The following is a 24,687-nucleotide window of genomic DNA, read 5'->3' as shown; positions in this document are numbered from 1 at the left end:
TATGTATATATTTACATAAATTATAAAGATATTAAATAAATTAAAAACACTTTATGAATCTTGAAAATAAAATTTGTATTGTATTTGTACTAAAAAAAGTATAAAAATACCCAAGAAAAATCTAGATTCATGCATAAAGTTTGTTATATAATTTTACTTAAAATGTATATTTATTGAAGAATAAAACTATTTGATTCCATAATTTTTTTATAAAGAAGATAGTCAATTTATAAGAAAATGATTTTTCTAATAGAACAGCGTGACACACATGATGTAGCAAGAAGACTAAAATGAGTCAATTTGCGATGATTAGACTCTGAAATTTAACATTAAAATGAATTAATTTTGTCAATATAGTGAATGGATTAGAAACACGTAGTCTATAGATACACATTGTGTTGTGACCAAAAAGTTGATTTCATTTGTCTGTTACATATGGACACACCCAATCAGATCAACCATTGGATTTTGTATGTGATTGTTTTAATTATTATATTAATTAAAAATATTAATAAATATTTTTCTTTTTTTTTTTTTAAAATCCTCTCATTTTATGTGTGTGTTGTTGGCCAACTCTATTTGACTAATAAGATGCACAACTGGTCATTACTTCCCACTTACTTCCTAATCTCAAATGGAAACAATTATTTATTTATTATTAATTATTATATGCAAAGAATATATGAATGGTGCAATTGTATATTGCTCTTCTTCAATGATTGCCAATTTGTTTTATTTTTTGGGAGGAGCCCAGAATCTTATTGGGCCCTCTTCCCTTCAAATTAGGGCCACACTTCCTAATCTCCTACCCTAGTTTTATTAATCTTTGTGATGACACTAATCATCTCTCCACCATCTTGATATAAATAACCCCTTTGCATACAATATTGTAATGTAATTGCTTATAATTTGTTAATGGTTTCTTATGGAACAAGAAAATATGGCATGAATCACATCCATACAAAGATAATTTCAAAAAGAAAAAAAAAAAAGGAAAAAAGCGTAAAAAAAATTCAAAAAAAAAAAAAAAGAATTCCAAAAGATAATCCCAATTCTAATTTTAAAAAGTGCTTAAATACCTAATTTAATGATATGCATTTTTATTCGGAAAAATTAATTGTTTTGATAGCTATTTTTGCAGCGTGTCCGAATGTTGCAGGGTTGATCTTTTATAAAATACTACCTTAATCTTTAAATCTAGTCTAAACACCATTTCACCGGATATTATAAAAAATAATGATAAAACGCTAAAAGCACTTAAAAAATTATTGTCAAACTCAGACTTAGTATCAAAATTAGGAATCTCCTAGATACCTGCAGTGGATACTTCCCCTCTTCCACTCTCTTCCATATGGGTGTTTTTGGGTTGTAAAATATACGCACTAAAGTGTTGATCTTTGTCTTAATTATTCCATAAAAACAAAAAAAATGCATGTTAATCTTGCTACAAATTAGGCTTTAAGGGTAGATTATTAATTTTTTATTTTAATCCTTAATTAGCAAAACTATTATAAATTCGTAATGGGTATAAAAAGAATAATAGGATCTATCAAATGGCCCACCACCAACCACTAAATAGACTGGCCCTACATCTTTTTGTGATGTAATGAGTCCACAAAGATGGCCACATTTGAGTTGGAGTGCGACAAGCTTATGTGCAAATCTTCTTTGTAAATTAATTATCATTAGTATGATTAATTATCTTTTATTAGTTTCATAGTTAAGATGGTGACATAAACTAATTAAATATTAAGCAACTAACTCCACCAGCTTTGGAAGCATTATTGTATTATCAATGATTTTAATTACTTCTTCTTCTTCTAGAGCATATCCAAATTTTGTGTCATGATTAGGAAACCTAATCTTCTTCACATAATTCTTATCAAATAACAACACTAGGCAACATATTATAGGGTTAAAATCTTACCCTAATCACTCTAATAAACATGCACCCTATCTAACACACACAAAACATCATAAAGTAGATCATTTACCCTTGTTTTGGTTTTGCTTGCTTGTGTCCAGCAACTTCTTGGTTGTTAGGAGAAAAGCTCAGAAACAGAAAGTGACCTTAATTAATTTCTATCCTTTTTATCCCAATTCCACATCTATCAGAGTTGAAAGGATATATATATATATATAGATCCAATGCAAATAGAACAAGAACTTGCCGATCAGTTGGTGGTCTGGTTTTCTCACGTATGTGAGGAGTTGGAGTCTCAAGTTCGAGTCCTTTCGACCACATTGTTATTTCGGCCCATAAAAGCTTCCAATGAATTAAAAAAAATAGAACAAGAACTCACAAGCAAAGGAATGTACTTTCTGAGAATTTGACACAATTCTGTTACTGTTAAAGTCATTCCTTGATATATATATACTCTCAATTTCCTGGCCAATCAGCAATCTATTCTCTGATCTTGAGGCCATCCAAACTCCTCCAGAAATGCCAACACAACTCCATTTGACCAACCAAAACCAGTCTGCTTTTTATGGCCAAAAGCATTAACAAGTTAGTAGGAAGACACAGGTAAGTTATTTGTTCTGGGATTGGAAAATATTAGCAGCAAATGCTTCACAAGAATTAATAGATGCAGGTATTAGTATATATTCTTCCACAATTAGGCTTATGTGAATACCTGAGGTACATATTCACCACCTCCTCCAAATTCTCCGCACTTTTCTACATTGTACTTTTCATGCATTACACCTGTTTTCTTGTATCCAATATAGTTGGTTCTGATCCATCTCTTAGCTATTTCTTCTGCTAATGATCTTGCTTCTTGTGATTCAGATCTTACCAGGCCTTCAACTATCATGTGTTGAAGCGGAGCCCAACCGTTTGGAAAGTCCCTGTTGATACAATTTCCATCCATTCACAGACTATATCAATTATAACTTTTGTTACCTATAAAATGTACATGAAGCACAAGTAACTGTTGAACATATTATGTACCATTGTTGTCCTGAATTTTTTAAAGAAGTAGCAATTCCAGCAGCACATAGCAGGCCTGAACTTTGAAGACTTCTCATGATAGTCTTCACCAAAGTAGTATCTTCATATATGATCAAAACAGAGTCATTATAAGTATTCATCTAACTACAACTGTTCGATTAAAGCTTGAGATTATCTTTTGGAACTCCTTATAAAAAGCAGGGCATTATTTCAATCCACTCTGCTTAATACACGGTCTCAAAATGGATACTATGAGTTACTTACCTGAATTGAACAGATTAATCCACAAAGGGGAAAAATTTGAAGCAAATGCATTCTGATTCTGGTTAGAAGCTTTCCATGTTTCCTGAACATAATAAATCAAAGAAATTAGTGAAAGGAAATGGAAAAAAATGCCAAAACTGTGACGTATGGTTTAGCAGCACTAAGGCTACATCACCTGGCATGTGGTGCTACCAGTGAGCCAGTAATCAAGCCACTGCCCCATCTTTTCATTCCAGAAAATGGAGTTGATTGCCCTCTTTCTTGCTTGAGAAGCCTCCAAGAAATTCTCTGCAAGGCTTTCCTCTCCAGTTTCTTTTGCCAAGAAGGCGATGTCTAGTTCCATCTGGATAAACAGATGAATTCTTCTCGTCACATTAAGCGCAGAAGTTAACTCATCTCAAGCATTCTAATGGAGGATACCGAGTTACACCTTAAGTATAAATACATTTAAATCAACAGGTAAGACTGATGTTGTAGCCAATGTTGTGAACTCTGAAGGATTCCTACAACAACAAAACCCTTATAAATATCGTCCATTTCTACCAGTTTGGTAGAGTAATTATTTTAACAGCTTCCTTTTAGCCACACCACATAATACCTCATCCATCTTGTACTGAAATCCCATCCAGATTCAGCAGTTGAAGCCACTTCTCGATAAAATTGCTGTTTCTCAGAGACATTCAATAACTTGGAAGCAAATTGCTTGTCCTAGAAGTGGAAATGAGTCGGTAAGTATAAATTCAAGATGGAAAACCATACAGTGTATGATGTGGAACAACATGCTAAGGTAGCCAAGCTGGAGGAAAGAACACACTATGGTTGAAGATTCAGGCCTAGGTTTGTTCCACTTTGCATAATACCGACTTAAGATGTGATTGCTGCCTTGAGCATCCTGGATGGTGACCTTATGCATCTCTACAACAAGAAAATGTATCAATTACAAAGTTCAAAACAAAGCGAAGACAGCAAGCAAAAAGAAATGCAATATCACACACACAATACCAGAATTCCAAAATTCATGTTCCTTGAGCAATGCAGGCAGTGCCGCTTTTGCCAATTCCATATCACCAGTTCTGTTATATATCTCATACACCATTGCACTCAGGAGAGGAGGTTCGCTGCAAAAAAGTGCCCCAAGCTTACATTACATGCATTGATTCTGCTCAGCATTGTTTTCTGACATGATTGAAATCAAACAAAGGGGAAACTAGTAACTAGCTATGCTAGTCCCCAAATATGAGAATCATATGCACATGAAGAAGCTCCTTTTATTGGTAAAGTGACTAACAAGTTTGGACACAAAATGGAATTATACCAACAATAAAGGAATTCCTTCAAAACTCTGCAATAGAGTGTTCTTGCACATTTCAAAAGCATGTATATCCAATTAACAGAAAGTATATATCCACGCAAATAGTTGCAAAAGCCTAATGTTTCAGCATTGAGACAGATCATATTACAAGCTTTGACCTCCAAGCTATAGTAGAGGAACCTTCATGTGAAGGGCAAGACTCATTCTTACTTCCTACAGACCATTATTTACACAATTGGCTGCATTGTGCTATAATTAATCAATGACAAAACATGAAATATGCTAGGACTTGGTTCAATTGAATATAGCAGAGAAAAACAGGACAAACATCAATATTTAAGAGCAAAGTTCAGATATTGTGCAAGCTAGCAACGAGAAAAGCTATAGAATTCAAAATGGAAAAATAACAAAGTGTTGTCAGAGCTAATAGATATAGACATATAGTACACATCAGAAAATTCTTTTCTAGGAAAGAGGGAAAAAAAATACCAATAATTAAGAAACTGTACGAAATATTACCTTCTGTTGGTGTAATAGGCCCTTCCTCCGTTAAGAGCAAAGCCATATTTATTTACAAGGGAAATGAGGTTAGTCACAATTGATTTTGCAGTCTCATACATTTTACTTGCCAGCAAACCCCTGCAAGAGACTTATTCATATTAGAACTTTCATTTCCACAAGTAACATTGACAAGCTAACACTAACCTGATCACCCAATAGGAATCCCAGTAATACACCTCTCGAAAACGTGAGCCCGGCACAATCATCGGCTCCGGCAAAGGAAGCAAAGTATGTAATTCAGGCTGTTTGAGGACTTCACCTGAGATTTTTCTACTTAAATTCTTCCACAAAGAATGAACCTTTAAAGCCCATTCCCTCACCTCCAAGTTCTCTACCTCAGGCAAGAATCCGTCTGGCTCAGGCACAAAATCCGGTGGATCATAGTACACCAAATCGTCCCCCTCATCCTCAAAATATGTTGCTATAAACTCCTCCAAGTCCTTAACCAAAACATTCCCATTTTCATTCCTTGGAAGCCCATCAAATGCCTTCTCGGTCGTTGAAAGATTGAACTTTAAGGACAAATCGACATACAGTTTTGGATCAAAACCTTTCTTTCCAAAAGTGTCAAGTGCAGTTTCTTGAACACGTTCAAGAAATGTAATCAAGGGTGTGGTGGGAATTACAGGGCCTATGTTATTGCAAGGGGACAAAGATTCTAAAGTAGTCATGGTGGGCAAGAATAACAAAGAAAACACTAATATAAAAACAAGATCAAGCTTTTGAGATTGAGAGTTTGCCATTGTTGAAAAGGAGTTGCAGTGGAGGTCTGATTAATGGAGCCATGATTGAATACAAATGGATGAGAATTTCAAGAAAGAGGCCGGCAATTGGATTTTTATGGTTTTAGCTGGAGTTTTTGTTTGCTAGATAAAAGTTTGAACTTTCTTGGCCGCCGGAACAATGCCAAGCGAAGGAAGGAATCTAATTTCAAGGCTACCATACATACGAAATCTCATGTTCTATACATATTCTGTACATAAGATATATATATTTCCGCAAAAGGAATATATAAAATATTCGTCTGTTTCGTGGGTTTCTTTCGAATTTAGAATCTAACACATGGTCATACTATTGGGACAAGACATCATTTGCATTTTATTTATATCTTTTTTTTTTTTTCAGAAAAAAGGACTATCTAATTTTGTATGATTGCTGTGACTTTACATAAGGTCTCATGTTATGATCCATCTATGAATATATAACCAAATAATTATTAACCGTTTAAAAAAATCTAAATAATTAATAATATTATTAATATTATTTCTAATAATAAAACCTTTCAATTTCTTTTTTTTTTCTTTTTTTAATTCAATAATTAATAAGAATTTTAAAATTATCTTTTCTTAGTGAATATGAATAGAAAAAAAGTAGTACTAAAAAAATTTATAACTTAAAATTTATATTTATTGGAAACTGAAAATCTTTTTCTCAATACAATGAATTTATTATTCGGAATTATTAATTATTAGAAAAATCAAAATTTACACTGAACTTATTATAGTATTATTAATAATTGAATTCAATTATTGGATACAAATATTTAACTTTATGTCTAAAGATTTTGGAATACAATGATGAGAAATTATACAAAAGTAAAATAATAAACTAGCTTTTTTACAAATTAGCAATATTAGTTTTAGCCAAACTTATCTAAACCTTTAAATTAAGTAATTTTTAAATTAAGAAATTGGAAAATGAACAGAAAAAAAAGGGCTGAAGCTCATTCTGCGCCTAAAACAGCAAGTTCGATCAGTTTAAAAATGGAAGAGGACTAAATAAATGAAACCAAAGGAAAAAATTTAGTATTTAATTGAAGAAAACAGGCGGAGAGAAGAGGAAAGATGACAAATTGAAGCTCCTCAGAGTTAAAAAAAAAAAAAAAAGCAGATCAACATATATACACCAGATCTTCAGAAATTGGAACGAAATATGAAATCTTCTGTGTAATCATCATTGGAGCTATTTGTCGATATTGAACTTCAATCAAGAAATCTATGAAATTTTCTAAAAAAACAAAGAGAGAGAGATAGTAAAAGAAGAGGAAAAACCAGAATTCCTAACCCTAACCCTAACTTTTCAATCTTTGACGTCAAAGATGTCTGTTTTATTCTAAGATTAGTCAGAGAGGAGCAGCAGCCCTAGGCCCTGTAGCCCGGCCCAGGCGGAGGCAGGCACTCTCCCTTCGTCTTTTTAACTTCTAGTTATTTGTTTGTTTGAAAAGAAAACAAGTGAGCCCTGAGAAGTTTGAACATTCGTTTATTCCATGGGATCATTACATGACTAACATGTGATTATCCCAATGTACGACGATTAGTTGATTACTATTATTATGATTTTGTTATTTTCAGTTTCTCTGTAAATCAACCTGAAAAGAAAAAACTGGTTTAAACACTGCTCGATAAACTTAGTTTTTCAAATTCAAATGCGTTTGAATTTAAATATATCTTCATCCAACTGTAATCAAGCCGAAGAAAGATAATTCAGTTTGATTCATTCACAGTTCTAATCCTGAATTTCGAACATATTATTATTTGAAATTAAAATCTTTCAAGCATAATTTCAAACCTTGTTAGGAACCAAATAAATAAAATTGAAATTCATCATGGAAGGCTCCAATTTTAAAAATTAAATTGCAATTCTTTTTAAAACTTTTTTCAAAGAAAAATTGAACACATAAGGTGCAGTCAGACCAGCGAGGCGTGGGATTAATCTATCAAAACTCGAGAAATGTTGGCTCCAGGAAATCAGCGGAAACGTTCCCTTACCCAGAAACATGCCTTTCTTGGCACTGCTAATACCAAAGCTCTAACAGGATTCAGGACAGTTGGCAATGTAAGCTATAGGTATTGAAATTTGTCACATATAAGACTTAGCTACTGTTCTTGCTGCCCTATGTGAGGACAAAATTGTATAACCTTAAAGCTTGAGCATCTAAATAAAAACACGCTTCATCTGAAAAATGATAAGGAAAAAGGCTAAACCTACCTCAGCCAAGGTAATTATGCTTCTGAGTATCCAAAATATTAAATTAAATTACCAAGTTAATGAAAAAAGCTGCATAAAGACTTAAAACCATGCTACTGGATATGCCTATTGGCTACAAACGCCAAGTGATTCATTTGTCTTTTAGGCAATAAATCCTGGAAGCACAATACTGATTTGGTTAATTACACGAGACAGCTGTCCTGAAAACCTGGATGTTAAACCTGGAAAGCATATGACAGAAAACCAGCTCTGTGGTTGACCGAAAAGGCTTAATAACCAGTCAGTAACTCAGGTCATTGCCACTTTCTCCAATTATTTACTTCAAAATAGAACTGAAATGAACTCTAGTAACCGCTACAGAAGATTCTCAAAGGAAAAAGAAAATGAAAATCTTTATAAAGAGTGAAACAATTGCAAAAGAGATTGTTGCAGAAAAAGGGCAGAAGAACTTGAGAAACGATCAACTCCATGGAATTGTCTGTTCCCAAGAGAGAGAAAGCTATTTCTTCTCCCAAGAGGCAAACCGAAGTTCAGTCTAAGAACAAGGGTTTGAAGGGGGCAAAAGCAAGGTTGTATATAATCAGACGCTGCATCACAATGCTGCTCTGCTGGAAGGAGAATAAAGATGAGTAATGCAGGTAAGTTGAACATTGCCGGACTGGCAATCTACACAAGAATACTATATGCATCATGTATGTAGAACTTTTATAAGCTATATACTAGGAATCTAATGTCCATAAATTGGGTAGAGAGAAGAGGTGATACGAATGTGTTTAGTGTAGGAGTTCTTACAGTGAGATTTTAAATGAAGGCAACAGAATACTCCTTCAAGATGCAAGTGACATTAGCACCATCAAGCTACACCTATTTTATTTCACTTCATAAATAGTAGACATATTTTCTTGGAAATTTATTTCTCTGGGAATTTTCAGAAGAATAATGCTGTGCCAACATAATGCAATCATGTCCATGTGCAACGTAGATGCTACTTTTGATAAATAATAAAAATAACTTGAAACTAGAATGGAAAACGAAAAGGAAGTGGATTTTTTTTCTAATAAAAAAAAAGCGCTCAAATGAGACAAAAACAAATGGTAAATATCAGCTAAGCAGATATAGAGATGTTCCTATATCATCTCCCTCTCTCATTCAGGATCAAGTGAAATGCAAGATAATTGCAAGAACTACTCCATGTTTGGGATAACCCAGGTCCATTTTATTCATAATCATTGACTACTTCGTATTGTCCATGACTTAGCTTCAGGCTACTTGTACACTACAATCTTTCCCTTTTTCATAAAGCTAATCACACATACGAGGAGTTTGATCCAAAAACATTCGATGATGACCCTAAAACAGGAGATCACAACACAATTTTCTAATGGAAAAACATTGTTTTATTGGTCCTCTCTCCCCATCAAGAACGGTAGCCTGACCTAATTGACAGCCAAGGTAGCATTTAAAATGGTCAAACTTGCTTTATTGAAATAATATAAATAGAAGGCTGTGATAAGTCAATTACAAGGTTTGATGGACTTTTAAAAGCCAGAAATTGCTGAAAGCTTCCAAGACAGACAGCAAAAGTTTCTTTGACTGCCGTTACAGAGACTCAACTCTATACCTCTAAACCCATTTATGTTAATCTTAAAAATAAGAAATCACAAGCAGGCAAACTTACATCAACAGAATTTAACACTTGCTACATCATCTTGGAAAAACAGATCAATTAAGCTACATTTCTTTATCCTTTATATTATTCTACATTCTATTGGACAATAATTGTGTGAACATATGAGCACTAGGATGGTCCTGCTGCCTCATGCTCTTCATTGCTGGCACAACTGCCATGTCCACAAGAACAAAAAACACATGCTAGACACATACTCACACAACTCTTTCCAGTTAGATTTTATGATACTTCATGTGAATGACGACAAAAGATTTTTGTGCCCTTCCATTTCAAACATCATCAGCTTACATCAAGAACGAGGGGTCAACAGTTCTGCAACACCTCGACCTATATTTCAGACAACATTCAATGCAGTTCCATTTGTGAAAAGGTTTTAGACATAGTTTAAATAACCAGATACAAGAAAAGGAAACAGGACAACAAGATGATTGATGCCATGGGCTAAAAACCGTCAGCCTTACCCCACCTTGATCATTCCCTATAATTCGATAATTAAAACCTCAAAATTTAAAAGCATTCAACTTCTCGAAGAATAGGCACTTCAAAAGATATAAAAAATAAAAAATAAATTCATTAAAACATATCAATATAAAAATAGCTGCATTAAAACATATCAACATAAAAATAGCTGTATCAAGAAGCATTAAGCCCTCACATAACAGATACGAATTCGACATTGATAAGATTGAAAATCATCATATAATCACAGAATTACGGTTTGTATGTATAAAACCCATAAAATCCACAAACAGAAGATAAAATTTAAAACTTGGGGGATCGGGGGGTTTTGGAGAGGGGATATGCAGGCATGCGATACTAAAATTACCAATGAAATTTATCATCGGGTAATCAAACTGGAAGGTTGGCGACGTCGTCGTCTTCGCTTTGGTGGGGGTTGTTGGTGAGAGCGAGAGGGCGGTCCTTCTCCTCATCTTCAAAATCATCCTCGTCGGGATCAAAGGTAGCGATATTGACGCAGGAAAAACGCTCCAGAGACGAAAAGAAGGCGGAGATGACGGTGGTGCTAACCCAGGTGGCGACCTGGTTCAGGTTATCCATCGATACGATGGCATTGGCGTTGGCATTGGTGTCGGGGTTGTTGTTGTTATCCATCGTTATGATATGAAAGGTAGCCTGACAATTATTGGAACGAATATCAAAATGAAATAGGTAATTTGAGAGAAATTGAGCGAAAGAAAGAAAAAAGAAGATAGAAAGAGAGGGGTTCGAAATGCAGAGTCAAAATGCGCGGTGGATGAATGTAAAACATAAAATGGAATGGAGTTTTGTTTTGGGCTTAATTACATTAATCCCTGCTTTAATCACGGTTAATTATATATTAATATTAATCTACATTATACTATTATTTTCACCTTTTTTTTATAATAATTTTATTTAAATAGTTGACTGGTCCGAGGTTGAGTTTGGTTAAGAGACAACGTCGGATGGATTTTCGTTGGACAAAAGGCAAATCCAAGAGATAACTTCTTTGTCCATATGCTAATATTTCTTAAAAAAAAGTAGCAAATATGGATTATTTTCCGTTAAAGAAAATCTATATTAAAAATAATTCCCACAAAAAATTTACTTTTTGTTAGTTAAATTAAAATTACTAAAATGCTTAGAATACAAGAGTTCTATATTTTTAGTACTTACAAATTAATAGAGAGAAAAATATATATCTGTAAACAAGGAATACCTTGTAATTACATCATTGACCCACCAATTGTTTCCCCAATTGCTTCCTTTGCTGTCCAGAAATCGCTATCAGTAGTTGGTCGTGGACCAGTAATACATGACAATTAACTGAATGCTTAACAAATAATAAATTTCATTTCTTGCACTGGATTTTCCAACATAATAATCTCTAATGATTCATTTTCTTAATTAAATACATTAAATATTGAAAAATGCTAATAACATTTAATATTTTGGATAAAGAAATATTTTAAATTTTTGTTAATACATTCTAATTCATTCACGAATCTAATCGATAAGCAAATCAATTGTGATCAAATTTCAAACCTTCAATTCAAAAAAATAATAAAGAAAAAAAAGTGTAATTTGAAGATTGCGTATACCTCCCCATAAGTTGACAACAAAATCGGGGATACTTCAGCTTCATGATACTATTTAACAAAGCAACTTAATAAGCTTCTTTTCCATTCAAGTAAAACACAACTATAATTATATTGTGGTATTTGCCAAATGACCAGTTTGGCACTCATCCTTCTGTAAAAAACTGTTGGGATCGCAATTGCTTGTCATATTGCAGGAGTATGCTTAAGCTGACTGGAGTATCTTCTTATAATCCTGGAATGTCCCATGGAAAGGTGCAATCTTTCCTTCTGATACCACCCATAGCTCCTCTACGCTTCCGGATATTAGATGCTCGTCGTGACTAACCTGGAAGTGAGGATGCCAGCAATTGCTTGCTTGATTAAGTCATTTGTTTTTGAGAAGCTGAATCAGAAAATAAGAATAATTCAAAATAACAGGCATCATACCATGAGAATCCCTCCTTGGAACAAGACAAGACCTTGGATTAGTGCCTCCACTGCGTCCAAATCCTACATTGAACATGTATATACACGTCAAAAAGCAATTGAAATGATGTTGTTATGTTCATACGGCATTACCAAAAGAAAAATCAATCTTTATTTGGCATAATATCAATAAACTTTAATTCAGGACCATGTTAAGTAATTAAGCATTTGAATGAATGTAATGATGCAATTTGGTTTAAATAAAATGGGCTCTTCCTTGAGAATCATCATATTCATATACATCCCTTTCTATACTTTGAGCATGAAGAAAATGAACATCAAATGGTGTTTAGAACAGCAAATTTCAAACTCAACATAGAATCAGCTGTCTTTCCCCAAGAAAAGCACCTCATCAGGGTTCAATATAAACCAAAAATAAATAAGTAAATGGAAAAGAGAAGCAAAGAGAAGGAAATGACTTACAAGATGATTGGATGGCTCATCAAGCAATATTATGTGTGGTTTCTTGAAAGTTATCTTTGCAAATGCAACCCTGCTTTTCTGACCACCTAAGGTACAGAGTAATTACAAACATATACAACAAAAAATGTCTGAGACAATTTCTTTTGTGAGAGCACTAAAAAGTCATAACTAAGACTGGCTCTCCGAATCAGCACACTTAAATAAAATCTGGTTTGCATATACATCATGCAAGCTTTTAACTCGAGTTACAAAGCCAATTAATAAGCGAACCTTGTTGAGTGTTAAGTTGAACCTCAGTTCTAGAGGACCAGCCTAGATATTCATTCTACAAAATAGATAATGCAGGAAGATGTGAAGATATATACCAGATAATGTGTACATCGGTTGGAGTGCCAGATTTCCGGTCACACCAAAAGAACCCAAGTGAGCTCGGAGCTTTTGTTCAGGTACTCCCTAGAAGGAAGAATCATCAAATAAGAGACTTGGAAGAATGAGAAGAATATAAAAAGAGTTGTTTCATTAAGGAGTTGGAGATGTTTGAAAGGACCAAAATCCACCCTAGAGAGCTAAAGAAAGGTATTCCCGATGGGCTAGTACAAGTATTGGGCAATCTCAACCTGACAACCAAAAAGTTACAGCCACTTTAACAAAGGGTTGTCTGAACCCCACTCAAGACCAGCATAACAAGGGTGGTCATATGATATGAACCATTGCAGACACGGATTCAGAATGAAGGCATTGAACAAAAATTCTCCCAGTACAGCTTCATTTTTCCTTCTATTGGACCCTAGACAATCTATTGCATTATATATTTCCTCCATCTAAAAACAATGATTGGAAATTCTGTACATCAGTCAGAAAGCTCTCATCTTGCATTCCAAACTAAATACGCTGGATTTAAACAAGCATAAACATTTAAACCTGATTATGTCCATACATTATTCACTTCAGAACTCAAAGAATACATATCTCACTATCCTCAACAATGACCAAATCATGAAGTCAGATGAAATTTGAGAAAACATGTCAGAGAAAAATCAGAATTGAAAATGTAATTGGACAAAGTAAGAACTCACTGGGAAGCAGCGCATCATATATAAAAGAGGATTAGAGGACAGGTCAAGCCCGTCAACATGGTGCTGACTAAACACAGCAATGCGAACCTGCAAAATGGATAAGCAAACCTTAAGTTTGGTAATGTCATTTGTAACTAGACAATATTATTCATTAGAAAGTTAGAAAACAAAGCGAGCAAAAAAATTAGTTTCGAAAATATCCAATTACCAAACTGAGTAAACAAGCAGCTTTCTGGTTTTCAATTTTTAGTTTTCCCTTTAGGAAAGAAACATTTTTTGTAATTGAGATATAATCTAGACAAACAACTCTTCTAGATGTAAGAGAATTGTATTAGCATTAATTGCAAATTGTTATCCAATAAGCAGAATCATGGAAAAGGTAACACCTTTGCTGAACGGAAGACAGTGCCAGAGCTTGGTTGTAGTTCTCCTGCTATTAGTTTAAGTATGGTTGATTTACCAATGCCATTTGGCCCAACCACTGAATAAATCAGGAAGAAAAATATCAGAAATTTGACACATGTCTAGTATATATATTAATGAATTAATTCCTCTAATCCTTATATATTGAAGACCTTAATGCTGATGATGCAAATCCAACAATATATGAAAACATATCTAACGTACATGCAGAAAAAACAGAATATCCATATAGAAAAGCATGCTTACTTGCAATGCGGCTATCCAGATCTATCCCAAAATTCAGGTTCTTAAATAATATGGGTCCTCCAGGATAACCAAATGATGCATCGCTGCATTTACATATAACGAACATCAAGAATATCAATTGAGCTTTTCACTGTAGTCAAAGACAGTGCTGTTAAGAGGGAGTAGAACTAGCATTTCTAAATTTCAAATTGACATAAATAATAAAACAAATGCCCGTCACTCCAAAAACAATGAAACATGAAAAAGTAGGACTTGAAGTTGAAGGAATGAAAATAAATTGCAAGCCAGGTGCTTCATCTTTACTAAAAGAATACTGAAAATAGCATATAAAATAAAATTCAAATTCTGCTACATGAGCTGCAGATCAAACCTGAAACTTATTATTGGGGGACCTGGTCTATCATCTGGAGTTGGAAACTCGAATTTGTAGCTGGGCACCAAAGAAACAGAGAAAAGAAAAAGATTTCTAAGTAGAGCTAAGAGAGGAAATTAGATGCAAATTCATGTGAAATCAAGAATCCGAGTGACTCAAATGGAGTCATTAAGAAGAGCAATGCATACTCTGGGTCATTGACAATTTCATCTACATGACCCATTCGCTCCAGTGCCTGAAGAGTCCATGGAAAGAATAAGCACAGATTTATCAAGCAAAATAAGCAGCAAAAGGTTTTAAATTTTCAAGTCAAGGTCATCTATCAAATGAAAATAATCACCTTAATTCTTGACTGGACAAGAGATGCTCTCTTTGCATTATAACGAAACTTGTCGATAAAGGACTGCAAGAAGAAAAAATATATATTTGCAAGTTAAACACAGTACTCATAATTCGAAATGTTGACTTAATTATATATTGCACATCAATTTTCAAATTCTTTATGCATAACAAAGTCAAAAGCACTAAAATTAAATGTGGGGAAAGAGGGGAAAACAAATTAAAGTTGGTAACCATAAAACAACAAATCATCAACATTATGTCTGGTACGGCATGAGGAGTCTGATATCAACATCACTGTATTATTAGGACCTGATAAATAATGACTGGGTATGATATAAATACAAACTAAAAAATACGGAATGCCCACCTACAGTCGCATTACATAACCAAAATGGAAAAGAGAGAAAGCATAATCAATGTGGAAAAGTTAGAAACCTAATGCAAAGCTTCATATAAAACAAGTTATGCAATTGTGCAAAGCTTCATGAAAAAAATTATGCAAAATGGACTTCATGAAATAAGATGTGCTTGCTCTGAGTTTAGAAATAAATGTTGCAAAGGCAAAAAAAAAATTGCCGCCATCAAAACAACAAATGAAATATTACATAATACACATCATTGCATGTACAAAAAGCAGACCTGCATATGGGATCTTGCTTTTTCATTTGCCTCAAATGCTTTCTGTTGGTTCTTAATTTGCTCCTCCCGTGTCCTCTCAAATGTATCATAATCACCCTTGTAAGCAGTCAACTTTTGCCCATGTAAATGGAGAATATCTGTAACCACCTGAGAAACAAAACTGACGTTACACAAATAGAAGGCAGAGAATGTCCTGATGACCTACGATTTTTCTAATACCTAATTAAGTAGCATGTGAATATTACCGTGTTCAAAAATTCTCTAGCATGAGAAACAACTATGAATGTTTTTGGCCACTTCACAAGGTAAGATTCTAGCCATAGAACAGCATGAAGATCAAGATGGTTCTGCAGAAAAATTAAAAACCTGTAAACCAACCCATACTAAATGAAACAAATATCTTGACAAGCACATAAATAGATTCTGCACCGTAGGTTCATCGAGTAGTAACAAATCAGGTTCGATAAACAGGGCACGAGCAAGGGCTATTCTCATACGCCATCCTCCAGAAAAAGCTTTGGTTGCCTTCTTCTGCATTTCTGGAGTGAAACTGAGGCCCTGCACATATTCAAGGAATGATGAGAAATTACTTGTTTTTCAAGACCAAGCTATAAGTTCTATCCATATACGTTCTGATCCCAAATGACAGGTTATATTGAACCGAAGTCAATCTGAGACAGATAAAGGCTTCCGGTACTAGAGCTGCTAATTTGGTCAAGTGATCCATAAAAGAACTCTTCTTGCTTCCTCAGGAAACTTTTTCATCATCAGCTACCCAAAACCTTGGCTAGACCTCATTTTTTACTGTTTCTAATTTTTTTTTTTTTTCGACCAAATATTTATTTTGAGGTCTAAGTCAACTGGGCATCATTACTGAATAAAGAAAGAGTAGAGAACTGACCGCAAGAATGGAAGCAGCACGTGCTTCAGCAGAATATGCATCAATGAACTCAAGCCTTTTATATATTTCCTCAAGCCTTCGTGAGACAGCATCCTTGTCCATTTCCCCATTTTGATCCAGTTTGCTACTTCCTTTCTCTCCCTCAAAATCCAAATCTCTCTTAAAGAAAATCATCAATATGTTAGCAAGGCTACAAGGTGCAATAAAGAAATTTTAAACATAATATTCTTCACAGTAAAAGGTATAAACATACTTGTTGTGCAAGTAAATGAGCTTCTTCTTCCAAAAGCTGAGTTCTCTCGATATCAGAGTTCAGAACACATTGCAAGGCTGAAGTATCATCACCTACCACTTCTTGTTCAACATGTAAGATTTGGCAGTTTGAAGGAATACCATCAATGGCATGCAAAGCCATATGCCTGAGGAAAGTTGTTTTCCCAGTTCCATTTCTACCAACAAGGCCTGCAAGCAAAATGTTGCAAAAAAAAAATCATTGACAGCCAAGAGGAACTTTATTTTAACAAATATCTTATCTCCTCATATTTCTAATTCTTCATTTTCTTTCTACTTTTCCTGCTTTTGGAACCAGGGCAGAATATCTCATGTGGCAAATAATAGAAAACTAACCATAATGCCTTCCAAAAGAAAGTGTGACTGAACCGTCTACAATGAGATCACGACCACCCACAGATATATTGAAGTTCTCCATATGAATGTCCTTGACAGCTGGTCCAGTACCTTGATCATGATTCACACAAACAACGGGCATTCCAGCTTTAACTGCTTCCATTTCTGCTAGATGCACTTGATATTGTGCCTGTTTAATTTGAAAGAATTACAAATGAAGAAAAGAAAAAAACGTAAATGAATGCAAAATTGCAGGATCATAAATTGCAAATTAATGGCGACCAAGCTCAATGAATTATCAACCTGATTCAATATTTTAACAAAATATCAAGGAATCATATTACAACACAACCAAATATGATGTTAAACAGCCTAAGGTTAGAATCACATCCCAGTATAAAAGCATTGACATAATAGATGGGGGATGGTCATGTGAAAGAGTACAGGAGAAGGCAAAAGCTTACCTCTCTTTGGCGCTCCTCCTTTCTCTTTCTCCTCTCTATCTTTGCACGGTCACGCTCGGACAGCACAGGACCTTCCATAACCTCAGGCTTCTTCTTTGGGACCTCCTCATCCATTCCATCATTCATTCTTATAGGTGCTGTAAGGCTCCGCACTGTTGGTTTTGCTTTTACCAATCCATGCTTCCCAAATTTTTCAGATAGCTTACCGCAAACCTATTACAAATACCATGAATGGTAAAAAAAGGGAAATGGAGTTAGCGTGACAATCACCAGCACAAATTACAATCGTACACCCATTTAAAAGTAAAACTAAGGCCTCCTGTCAGTGAAATATGTTTATGCATAACATTATAACAAGATAAGTTTGAAACCCAACTTCCTACCACAAGATAAAAACTAAGTACTGAATTCCGATTATAAACAGCAGTTTTAATCTCAAAATGCCATAGCTTTCATTTCTCTCCACATTTCTTAGCTAGCAAATACAGAAAGAGGAAACGACCTTAGTTACTTAGCTTAGCTAACGTGAAACAAACAGACAGCTTAAATTTTTAATAAGCAAACGAACAAGAAGCACAAGCTATGTGCTATCCAGTACCAAAGAAACTTAAATCGCCATTCTCACAACATAGTAAATAGAATTGCAGACGCAAGTAATTTTACCAGACGGCACTCTTCAAAGTCGGAGACGCATCCGGCGCCGACGAGGAGTTCACCAAGAGCTTCAAAAGCACCTTCGCCTTCCTCACCGAAATCGAAGTCCTCATCAGCTAGAACGTTGATGATGTAGTCGACAATTGGCTGATCCACATCCTGGACTCGAGGGCCGAGCACCTCGTGCACAACTGAGCTGGCCACTTCGGTCATGGCCAAATTCTCGAAACAAAGAAGAAAATGGTACTACTGGCAAGGTTTTTTTAGATACAACCACAGAGAACTCAATTGAGAGAGCTACGGAGGTCGTTCGCTGTAGAAGAGCAAAAAGGAGAGGCCTAAACGACAGCGTATATCCAGATATCGGGAATGTTTGGAAGCCGGGGTTTTACGGTCCCACACTGGACACCTCACAACTTAACGGGCTTAGCAACCATCCTGCTATTGGGGTTTGTGAATGCAGATCAACGAATTTAATTCCTGGATCTCGGCCCAATCTATCGAGAATATGAAATTCTCCCGAGTTTAGTCCAATATTATTTTATAATATTATTATTTGTCTACCAAACCTAAGAATTTGTTGCTTTATCCAATATATAAATATTAAGTGCCTAATCATCAATTCCACTCTATTTTTTCAAGCCATTACAATTTTAGAAAAGACCTACATATGTCGAGCGTTGGTTCAAACGAAAGTATTGCTGATTATACATTGAGAAAAAAAATGAGAAATTAAAAAAAAAAATTTTAATTGATTTGGTATATGTGACCATTCATACACGGCATGTAGGTAATAAAATTTCTATAATTTCATCTTAAATTGAACATATCAACCTAATTTAAATTAAACTTTAATTTAGTTTTTGGTCTAATTGTACCCTAAAAGCAAAATAAAACTTGTGGATATATTTCAATTCCATCCTAAAAGTGGGTAGGAATTTGATTAAAAATAATGTAAAAGCAACAAATTCTGATTTTTGATTGGATATAAATGAACACATGCTGCACAGATCTCGAAGCTCGTAAACTATTTATGGAAGCCATAAACAAACATATTAAAAGCAATCCATGTGAGTAAAAGACAGGAGACATTTTTGAACAATAAATGTTAATTGATTTTATATTATTAGATTAATAATATATGATTAGAAAGAAATATATCCATTTGCCATTGTAATTATTATTGCATAAACGTCTGGGAAAAGTTTAAGCATACATTTTCGCAATTTTATTTAGAATTTGTTAATTTGGAACTTTTTCAAAAAAAGAAAAAAAAAAACAAAATCATAAAACTTTACATGCAGTATCAAGCTATTTTGAGATTAAAACAATCAAGCAAGCAAGCAAGTTACGTTTTAACTTTAGTTTTAAACTTTTTAGTTCAGAATATTAATTTTTGGTTTTTTAAAGAAAATTTAAAGGAAAAATAGATCAAGAACATTAGCTTTTTTTTTTTTAGTAGAACATTAATCCAATAAAAAACGTGGGTGTGATTCACGAGCTGACAACTTCTTTATTTTATTTTATTTTTCCTTCTTTTTTCTATTTCTTGGTTTTGATATTAGACTAACCCTGCTTCCATTTCTTGGTTGCTTTACTATTTATGCTTCCATGTCAGGTAAATAATTTGATTTTCTATGGAATATGTGGTCCTGACGGCTAGAAAAAGAGAAGAGAACAAGACATTGCAGTTCCAGTGTAAGGGCAAAGTTGCTTCTGTTCTTGGTTTAGGCCTACATATCTCTCTGTCTCCACAATCACATTCAAAGCTTGTGTCATTTAAGAGTACTACATAAGAGTAAGAGATAGTTCTATCTTGTTTTTTTCTTCGTTACAGATTTTTCTCTGTGTATATAATTATCGTCATTGATCAGTTATATGCATTTTGAAGGATTTGAAGATGAGATTGTTGAAAGTAGCAACCTGTAACTTGAACCAGTGGGCAATGGATTTTGATTACAATTTAAAGAACATTAAAGAATCCATAGTTAAGGCTAAACAAGCTGGTGCAGTAGTTAGACTTGGCCCTGAGCTTGAAGTCACTGGCTATGGCTGCGAAGATCATTTCTTGGAACTTGATACTGTCACTCATGCGTAAGTTTCTTCTGTCTTAATTACTTCTGTTTTTAATATAAATTTTTCCGACAACGTCCATTAAAAAAATTTATTGAGTTTGATACTGAAGATTATGCAAAAACATGGCAGATGGGAGAGCTTGAAAGAAATTCTCGTTGGGGATTGGACAGATGGAATATTATGCAGCATAGGAATGCCAATTATAAAGGGATCAGAACGTTACAATTGCCAAGTTTTATGTATGAACAGAAAGATTATAATGATACGCCCAAAAATGAGGCTTGCAAATGGTGACAGTTTCATGGAGTTTAGATATTTCAAGCCATGGCCACAAAAAGATCAACTATTAGATTTTCAGCTCCCAAGTGAAATTTCAGAGGCTACAGCACAGAAATCAGCACCTTTTGGTTATGGATACATTCAATTTCTAGACGCGTAAGGAACTAAACAATGTTTGTTTTTTTTTTCTGATTCGATGCACATATAAATGGTCTTTTTTCTTCTTGTTCTATATTCCTTATTAGAGCTGTTGCTGCCGAAGTTTGCAAAGAGCTTTTCTCCCGTTTCCCTCCTCATGATGATCTTGGACAAAATGGAGTTGAAGTTTTCTTGAATGCAAGTGGAAGTCCTCATCAACTAAGAAAGGCAATTGGTTTCCGTCTTCGCGCTTTGATAGGTGTTACTCGTAGCCTTGGAGGAGTTTACATGTACAGCAATCATCGAGGATGTGATGGTGGTCGCCTGTATTATGGTACAGAAAACACTTTCTTTTGGTTGGAAGTGTGAAATCTTGTGGTTGGTAATTAATTTTTTTTTTTGTTGCAGATGGATGTTCTTGTGTTGTTGTAAATGGAGAAGTGGTGGCTTTAGGCTCACAATTTTCTCTCAAGGATGTTGAGGTTGTGCTTGCCCAAGTAGATTTGGATGCGGTATGCTAATATTTACTACTATCTTTATATGAGTTGAACATCTTGTTAATGACATTTCTTAGTTTCCGTTATAGTTACATCAACTTTTCTTTTTCCTTATTGGCAGGTTGCTGCTAAAAGAGGATCTTCAAGCAGTTTTCTAGAGGAACCAAGTGGTAAAACCAGAATACCTTCGCTTGCAGTACCATACAAGCTATGTCAAACTTTTAACCTGAAAATGCCCATTTCGAATCCTATTAAGGTTCGTTGCAAATTCCAACTAGTTTAGGACTGAGTTTATTATCCAAGTTTGCTAAATTGGCATGATCATTATCATCCATAGATGACTCCTTGCTCTCCTGAGGAGGAAATAGCTTCGGGCCCTGCTTGCTGGCTATGGGACTACTTAAGGAGAAGTGAAGCTTCTGGGTTTTTGCTTCCACTTTCTGGTGCTGTAAATAGTTCTGCTGTGGCTGCTATAGTTGGCTCAATGTGTCAGCTTGTTGTGAAAGGTCAGCTATATGAAGTTCGTTCAATGAGTTATTGATCTAATCTAATACTTTATGCTTTTTAGTTTCAATCTCAATCAACTCTCAGCTTTTGTAATTTATAAGTCTATATGGTGCTTTATCTACGAACAATCCATCTTTTGGGATGCTCGAATGGAATATATCCTTTTTATCATGCTGCTCTTTATTAGTGGCAGGCATGATGACTGTCTGCCAAGGATTATTTTTTCGTTTGCTTAAGGAGAAAAAGGAAAAGAAGAAAGGAATCTAGCACTCCAACTTTTACTGTCACATTTAATTGATGGGTCATAGAAATTTGGAGATGACTATGCAATTAGTTCTATTGAGCTGAACTTCTGAATTTATGATTTAAGGTTGGCAGTGACATGTACAGGAGTTTTCAGATATATATATGTCGTAGTGACAAAGAAAAGCTTTCTCCCATCTTATGGACCAAGGAAAAAAAAAGAATTGCCCCTAAAGCTTATGATTGTTAGCTTGCAGAGATTGCAAATGGAGACGAGCAAGTCAAAGCTGATGCAATAAGAATTGGATGTTATACTGATGAGCAATTTCCTACAGACAGCAAAGAATTCGCAAAGCGCATATTTTACACTGTATTTATGGAGTCTGAGAACAGGTTGGCTAGCTTGGCGTTTGGTATCATTTATGTTTTTGGTTTTTGGATTTTATGTTTTTAAACCAGAAGTCTGTTTCTTGGAAATTGGCAACCTGTTTTTCAATTTTAAGACGCCAAACAATACAGCAAATAAAAATTTAAATAATCCTTCTTTCTTCAAATTTGAAAAACAAAAACCAAAGAGAACAATACCAAACGGTTTATAGAGTGAATTTTTTGCAGTTCAGAAGCCATGAAACAACAAGCAAAGGCTATGGCAGATGATATTGGCTCGAGACATCTTGATGTTTCAGTAGACAGTGTTGTTTCTGCACTTCTATCAGTCTTTCAAACAGTTACTGGCAAGAAACCGAGGAATAAGGTAAAAAATGTGGTACTACTATCACCTAGCAAATGATTATAAAGTATTTGCAAAGTGTTTTACTCATCTGACTAATTGAATTATCATAATTTTGTCAATCTTATGCTTTTATTTTACAGGTAGATGGAGGTTCTGATGCTGAGAATCGAGGGTTGAAGAACATTCAAGCTCGAACAAGAATGACACTAGCATCAACTTTAGCCTCACTCTTGCCTTGGGTGCATAACAAGTCAGGGTTTTTTCTCGTTCTGAGTAGCTCTAGTGTAGATGAACAATTGAGTGGCCAGCTGACAAAGGCAAGCTACTAACAGTATTCGTATCTTACTAACAGGTTTTTGTCCTAGGACAGAAATTCTCTTTTCTGAGTTCCGATGGGTCAATTTTATTTGCTTTTGCAGTATGGTTGTAGCTCTGGAGATATAAATCCAATTGGTAGCTTTAACAAGAAGGACATTCAGGCTTTTCTCCGATGGGCTGCCACCAACCTTGGTTACTCCTCCTTGGCAAAAGTTGAAGCAGCTAGCCAAAATGTGAGTATAATTTTTGGTGTGATCTTAATTGTCAATATATTCTTTATTTCTGGGCATAAAAACTACATTCTACATAAAAACAGCTCGATGCGAAGGAAATTGTCATGACATCTGAAGAACTCTCAGTTCTCGGAAAATGGCGAAAAACTTTCCGATGTGGACCAGTGTCAATGTTTCAGGTGTGATCATGTCTCCTAGATTAATGAAAGGCTTATGAAATTCAGCATCTAACTGGGTACATTGAAAATTGATTGTTACAGAATCTTTGCCACAAATGGGGTTCAACTTCAGGATTAAATCCATCAGAAGTAGCTGATAAAGTGAAAAACTTCTTCAACTATTATTCCATTAATCGACACAAAATGACTGTTCTGACACCTTCGTATCAAGCTGAGGTATTTAACTGTCAAGTATCCAACTTCCAACCAAGTATCTAAGATTATTACATCAATGTTAGGACTCAAGAAACTCACTATTACTGTAAAAACTTCATGCAGAGTTACGCACCTGACGATAACAGAAGCGATCTTCGCCAGTTTCTGTACAATACAAGATGGTTCCGTCAATTTCAAAAGATTGATGAACTTGCTTCGGAGTTGGATAGTAATAAAATTGATAACGATATTATTATTATTACAGAACCAAGTGACAGGGAAATTCCGGTAGCTTCAGGCTAATAAAGCAAATTCTAAAACCGGCCTTTATTATAAAAAATAAATATAAGTCTTTATCTTAATTTATATTTTGAATTACAAAAAACAAATGTTAACATTATCCTGTACTCCTGATTATTTAGTATTAAAATTATAATAATTGTTGGTGATTAACGATCAACAACACGTTTATCTATTTTTTATATTTTTAACACCATATATTCATGTTTTTAGGGAAAGAAATAATTTTCATTTTTTTTAATGAATAGCCAAAAATACTTTCGTATTTTTTTTTTTTTAATTTCTGACTTAATATATAGATAGATCGAATTTTCAATAAATAATTCTCTTCGGTTCAGTATGTACGTGATTTAGCACTAGAAAGTTCCTTTCAAAGAGCAGTAATCAACGGAAATGCCATGGATTAACAAGGCAGCACATAGACAATTTTTCCAAAACGACATCCTTTCAGGAAACTAAATAAATATAAATAAATAAATAAATATTCTATTTCTCCCGGTTTGACAC

The 24,687-nt window shown here is 34.4% G+C and overlaps 4 protein-coding genes across 5 annotated transcripts; 1 reads left to right on the top strand and 3 right to left on the bottom strand.

Annotated features, from left to right (window-relative positions):
• Positions 1 to 2,071: 2,071 nt before the first annotated feature.
• TRE1 (trehalase 1) lies at positions 2,072 to 6,115 on the bottom strand. 2 transcript variants are annotated; one of them, XM_020684005.3, is made up of 11 exons: positions 5,235 to 6,115; positions 5,049 to 5,168; positions 4,220 to 4,335; positions 4,032 to 4,132; positions 3,816 to 3,925; positions 3,648 to 3,720; positions 3,393 to 3,560; positions 3,218 to 3,299; positions 2,954 to 3,053; positions 2,637 to 2,850; positions 2,072 to 2,483 (listed from the first exon to the last, which is right to left on the bottom strand). In XM_020684005.3, the coding sequence occupies exons 1-11, from the start codon at positions 5,831 to 5,833 to the stop codon at positions 2,397 to 2,399; spliced, it is 1,770 nt and encodes a 589-aa protein (XP_020539664.1). In that variant the 5' UTR covers positions 5,834 to 6,115; the 3' UTR covers positions 2,072 to 2,396. The 2 variants fall into 2 exon arrangements, with proteins under 2 accessions (XP_020539664.1, XP_012086663.1); XM_012231273.4 differs by having other exon boundaries at positions 2,072 to 2,480; positions 5,235 to 6,106.
• A 4,226-nt stretch (positions 6,116 to 10,341) lies between these two features.
• LOC149497246 (uncharacterized) lies at positions 10,342 to 11,051 on the bottom strand. The gene has a single exon (XM_089720074.1). The coding sequence runs from the start codon at positions 10,879 to 10,881 to the stop codon at positions 10,618 to 10,620; it is 264 nt and encodes an 87-aa protein (XP_089576200.1). The 5' UTR covers positions 10,882 to 11,051; the 3' UTR covers positions 10,342 to 10,617.
• A 620-nt stretch (positions 11,052 to 11,671) lies between these two features.
• Positions 11,672 to 18,801, bottom strand: ABCF3 (general control non-repressible 3). The gene is made up of 18 exons (XM_012231276.3): positions 18,492 to 18,801; positions 17,829 to 18,041; positions 17,365 to 17,554; positions 16,991 to 17,199; positions 16,738 to 16,896; positions 16,266 to 16,394; positions 16,082 to 16,183; positions 15,837 to 15,983; positions 15,196 to 15,258; positions 15,044 to 15,090; positions 14,853 to 14,912; positions 14,483 to 14,565; positions 14,200 to 14,294; positions 13,814 to 13,900; positions 13,103 to 13,190; positions 12,738 to 12,823; positions 12,276 to 12,338; positions 11,672 to 12,174 (listed from the first exon to the last, which is right to left on the bottom strand). Exons 1-18 carry the CDS (start codon positions 18,693 to 18,695, stop codon positions 12,052 to 12,054), a joined length of 2,148 nt encoding a protein of 715 aa, XP_012086666.1. The 5' UTR covers positions 18,696 to 18,801; the 3' UTR covers positions 11,672 to 12,051.
• A 1,237-nt stretch (positions 18,802 to 20,038) lies between these two features.
• LOC105645629 (glutamine-dependent NAD(+) synthetase) lies at positions 20,039 to 24,376 on the top strand. Its single transcript, XM_012231277.4, has 14 exons — positions 20,039 to 20,280; positions 20,374 to 20,576; positions 20,688 to 20,993; positions 21,083 to 21,309; positions 21,384 to 21,487; positions 21,594 to 21,728; positions 21,810 to 21,978; positions 22,480 to 22,615; positions 22,838 to 22,976; positions 23,096 to 23,272; positions 23,375 to 23,506; positions 23,590 to 23,685; positions 23,767 to 23,901; positions 24,004 to 24,376. The coding sequence occupies exons 2-14, from the start codon at positions 20,383 to 20,385 to the stop codon at positions 24,181 to 24,183; spliced, it is 2,130 nt and encodes a 709-aa protein (XP_012086667.1). The 5' UTR covers positions 20,039 to 20,280; positions 20,374 to 20,382; the 3' UTR covers positions 24,184 to 24,376.
• The last annotated feature ends 311 nt before the right edge of the window (positions 24,377 to 24,687 follow it).

Source organism: Jatropha curcas, chromosome 4 (genome assembly GCF_041381405.1).
Source record: "Jatropha curcas cultivar XTBG-Jc1 chromosome 4, XTBG_Jcur_1.0, whole genome shotgun sequence".
Taxonomy (NCBI): domain Eukaryota; kingdom Viridiplantae; phylum Streptophyta; class Magnoliopsida; order Malpighiales; family Euphorbiaceae; genus Jatropha; species Jatropha curcas.
Note: the sequence above shows the minus strand (reverse complement) of the source record. Positions and strands in the feature narration are given on the sequence as shown.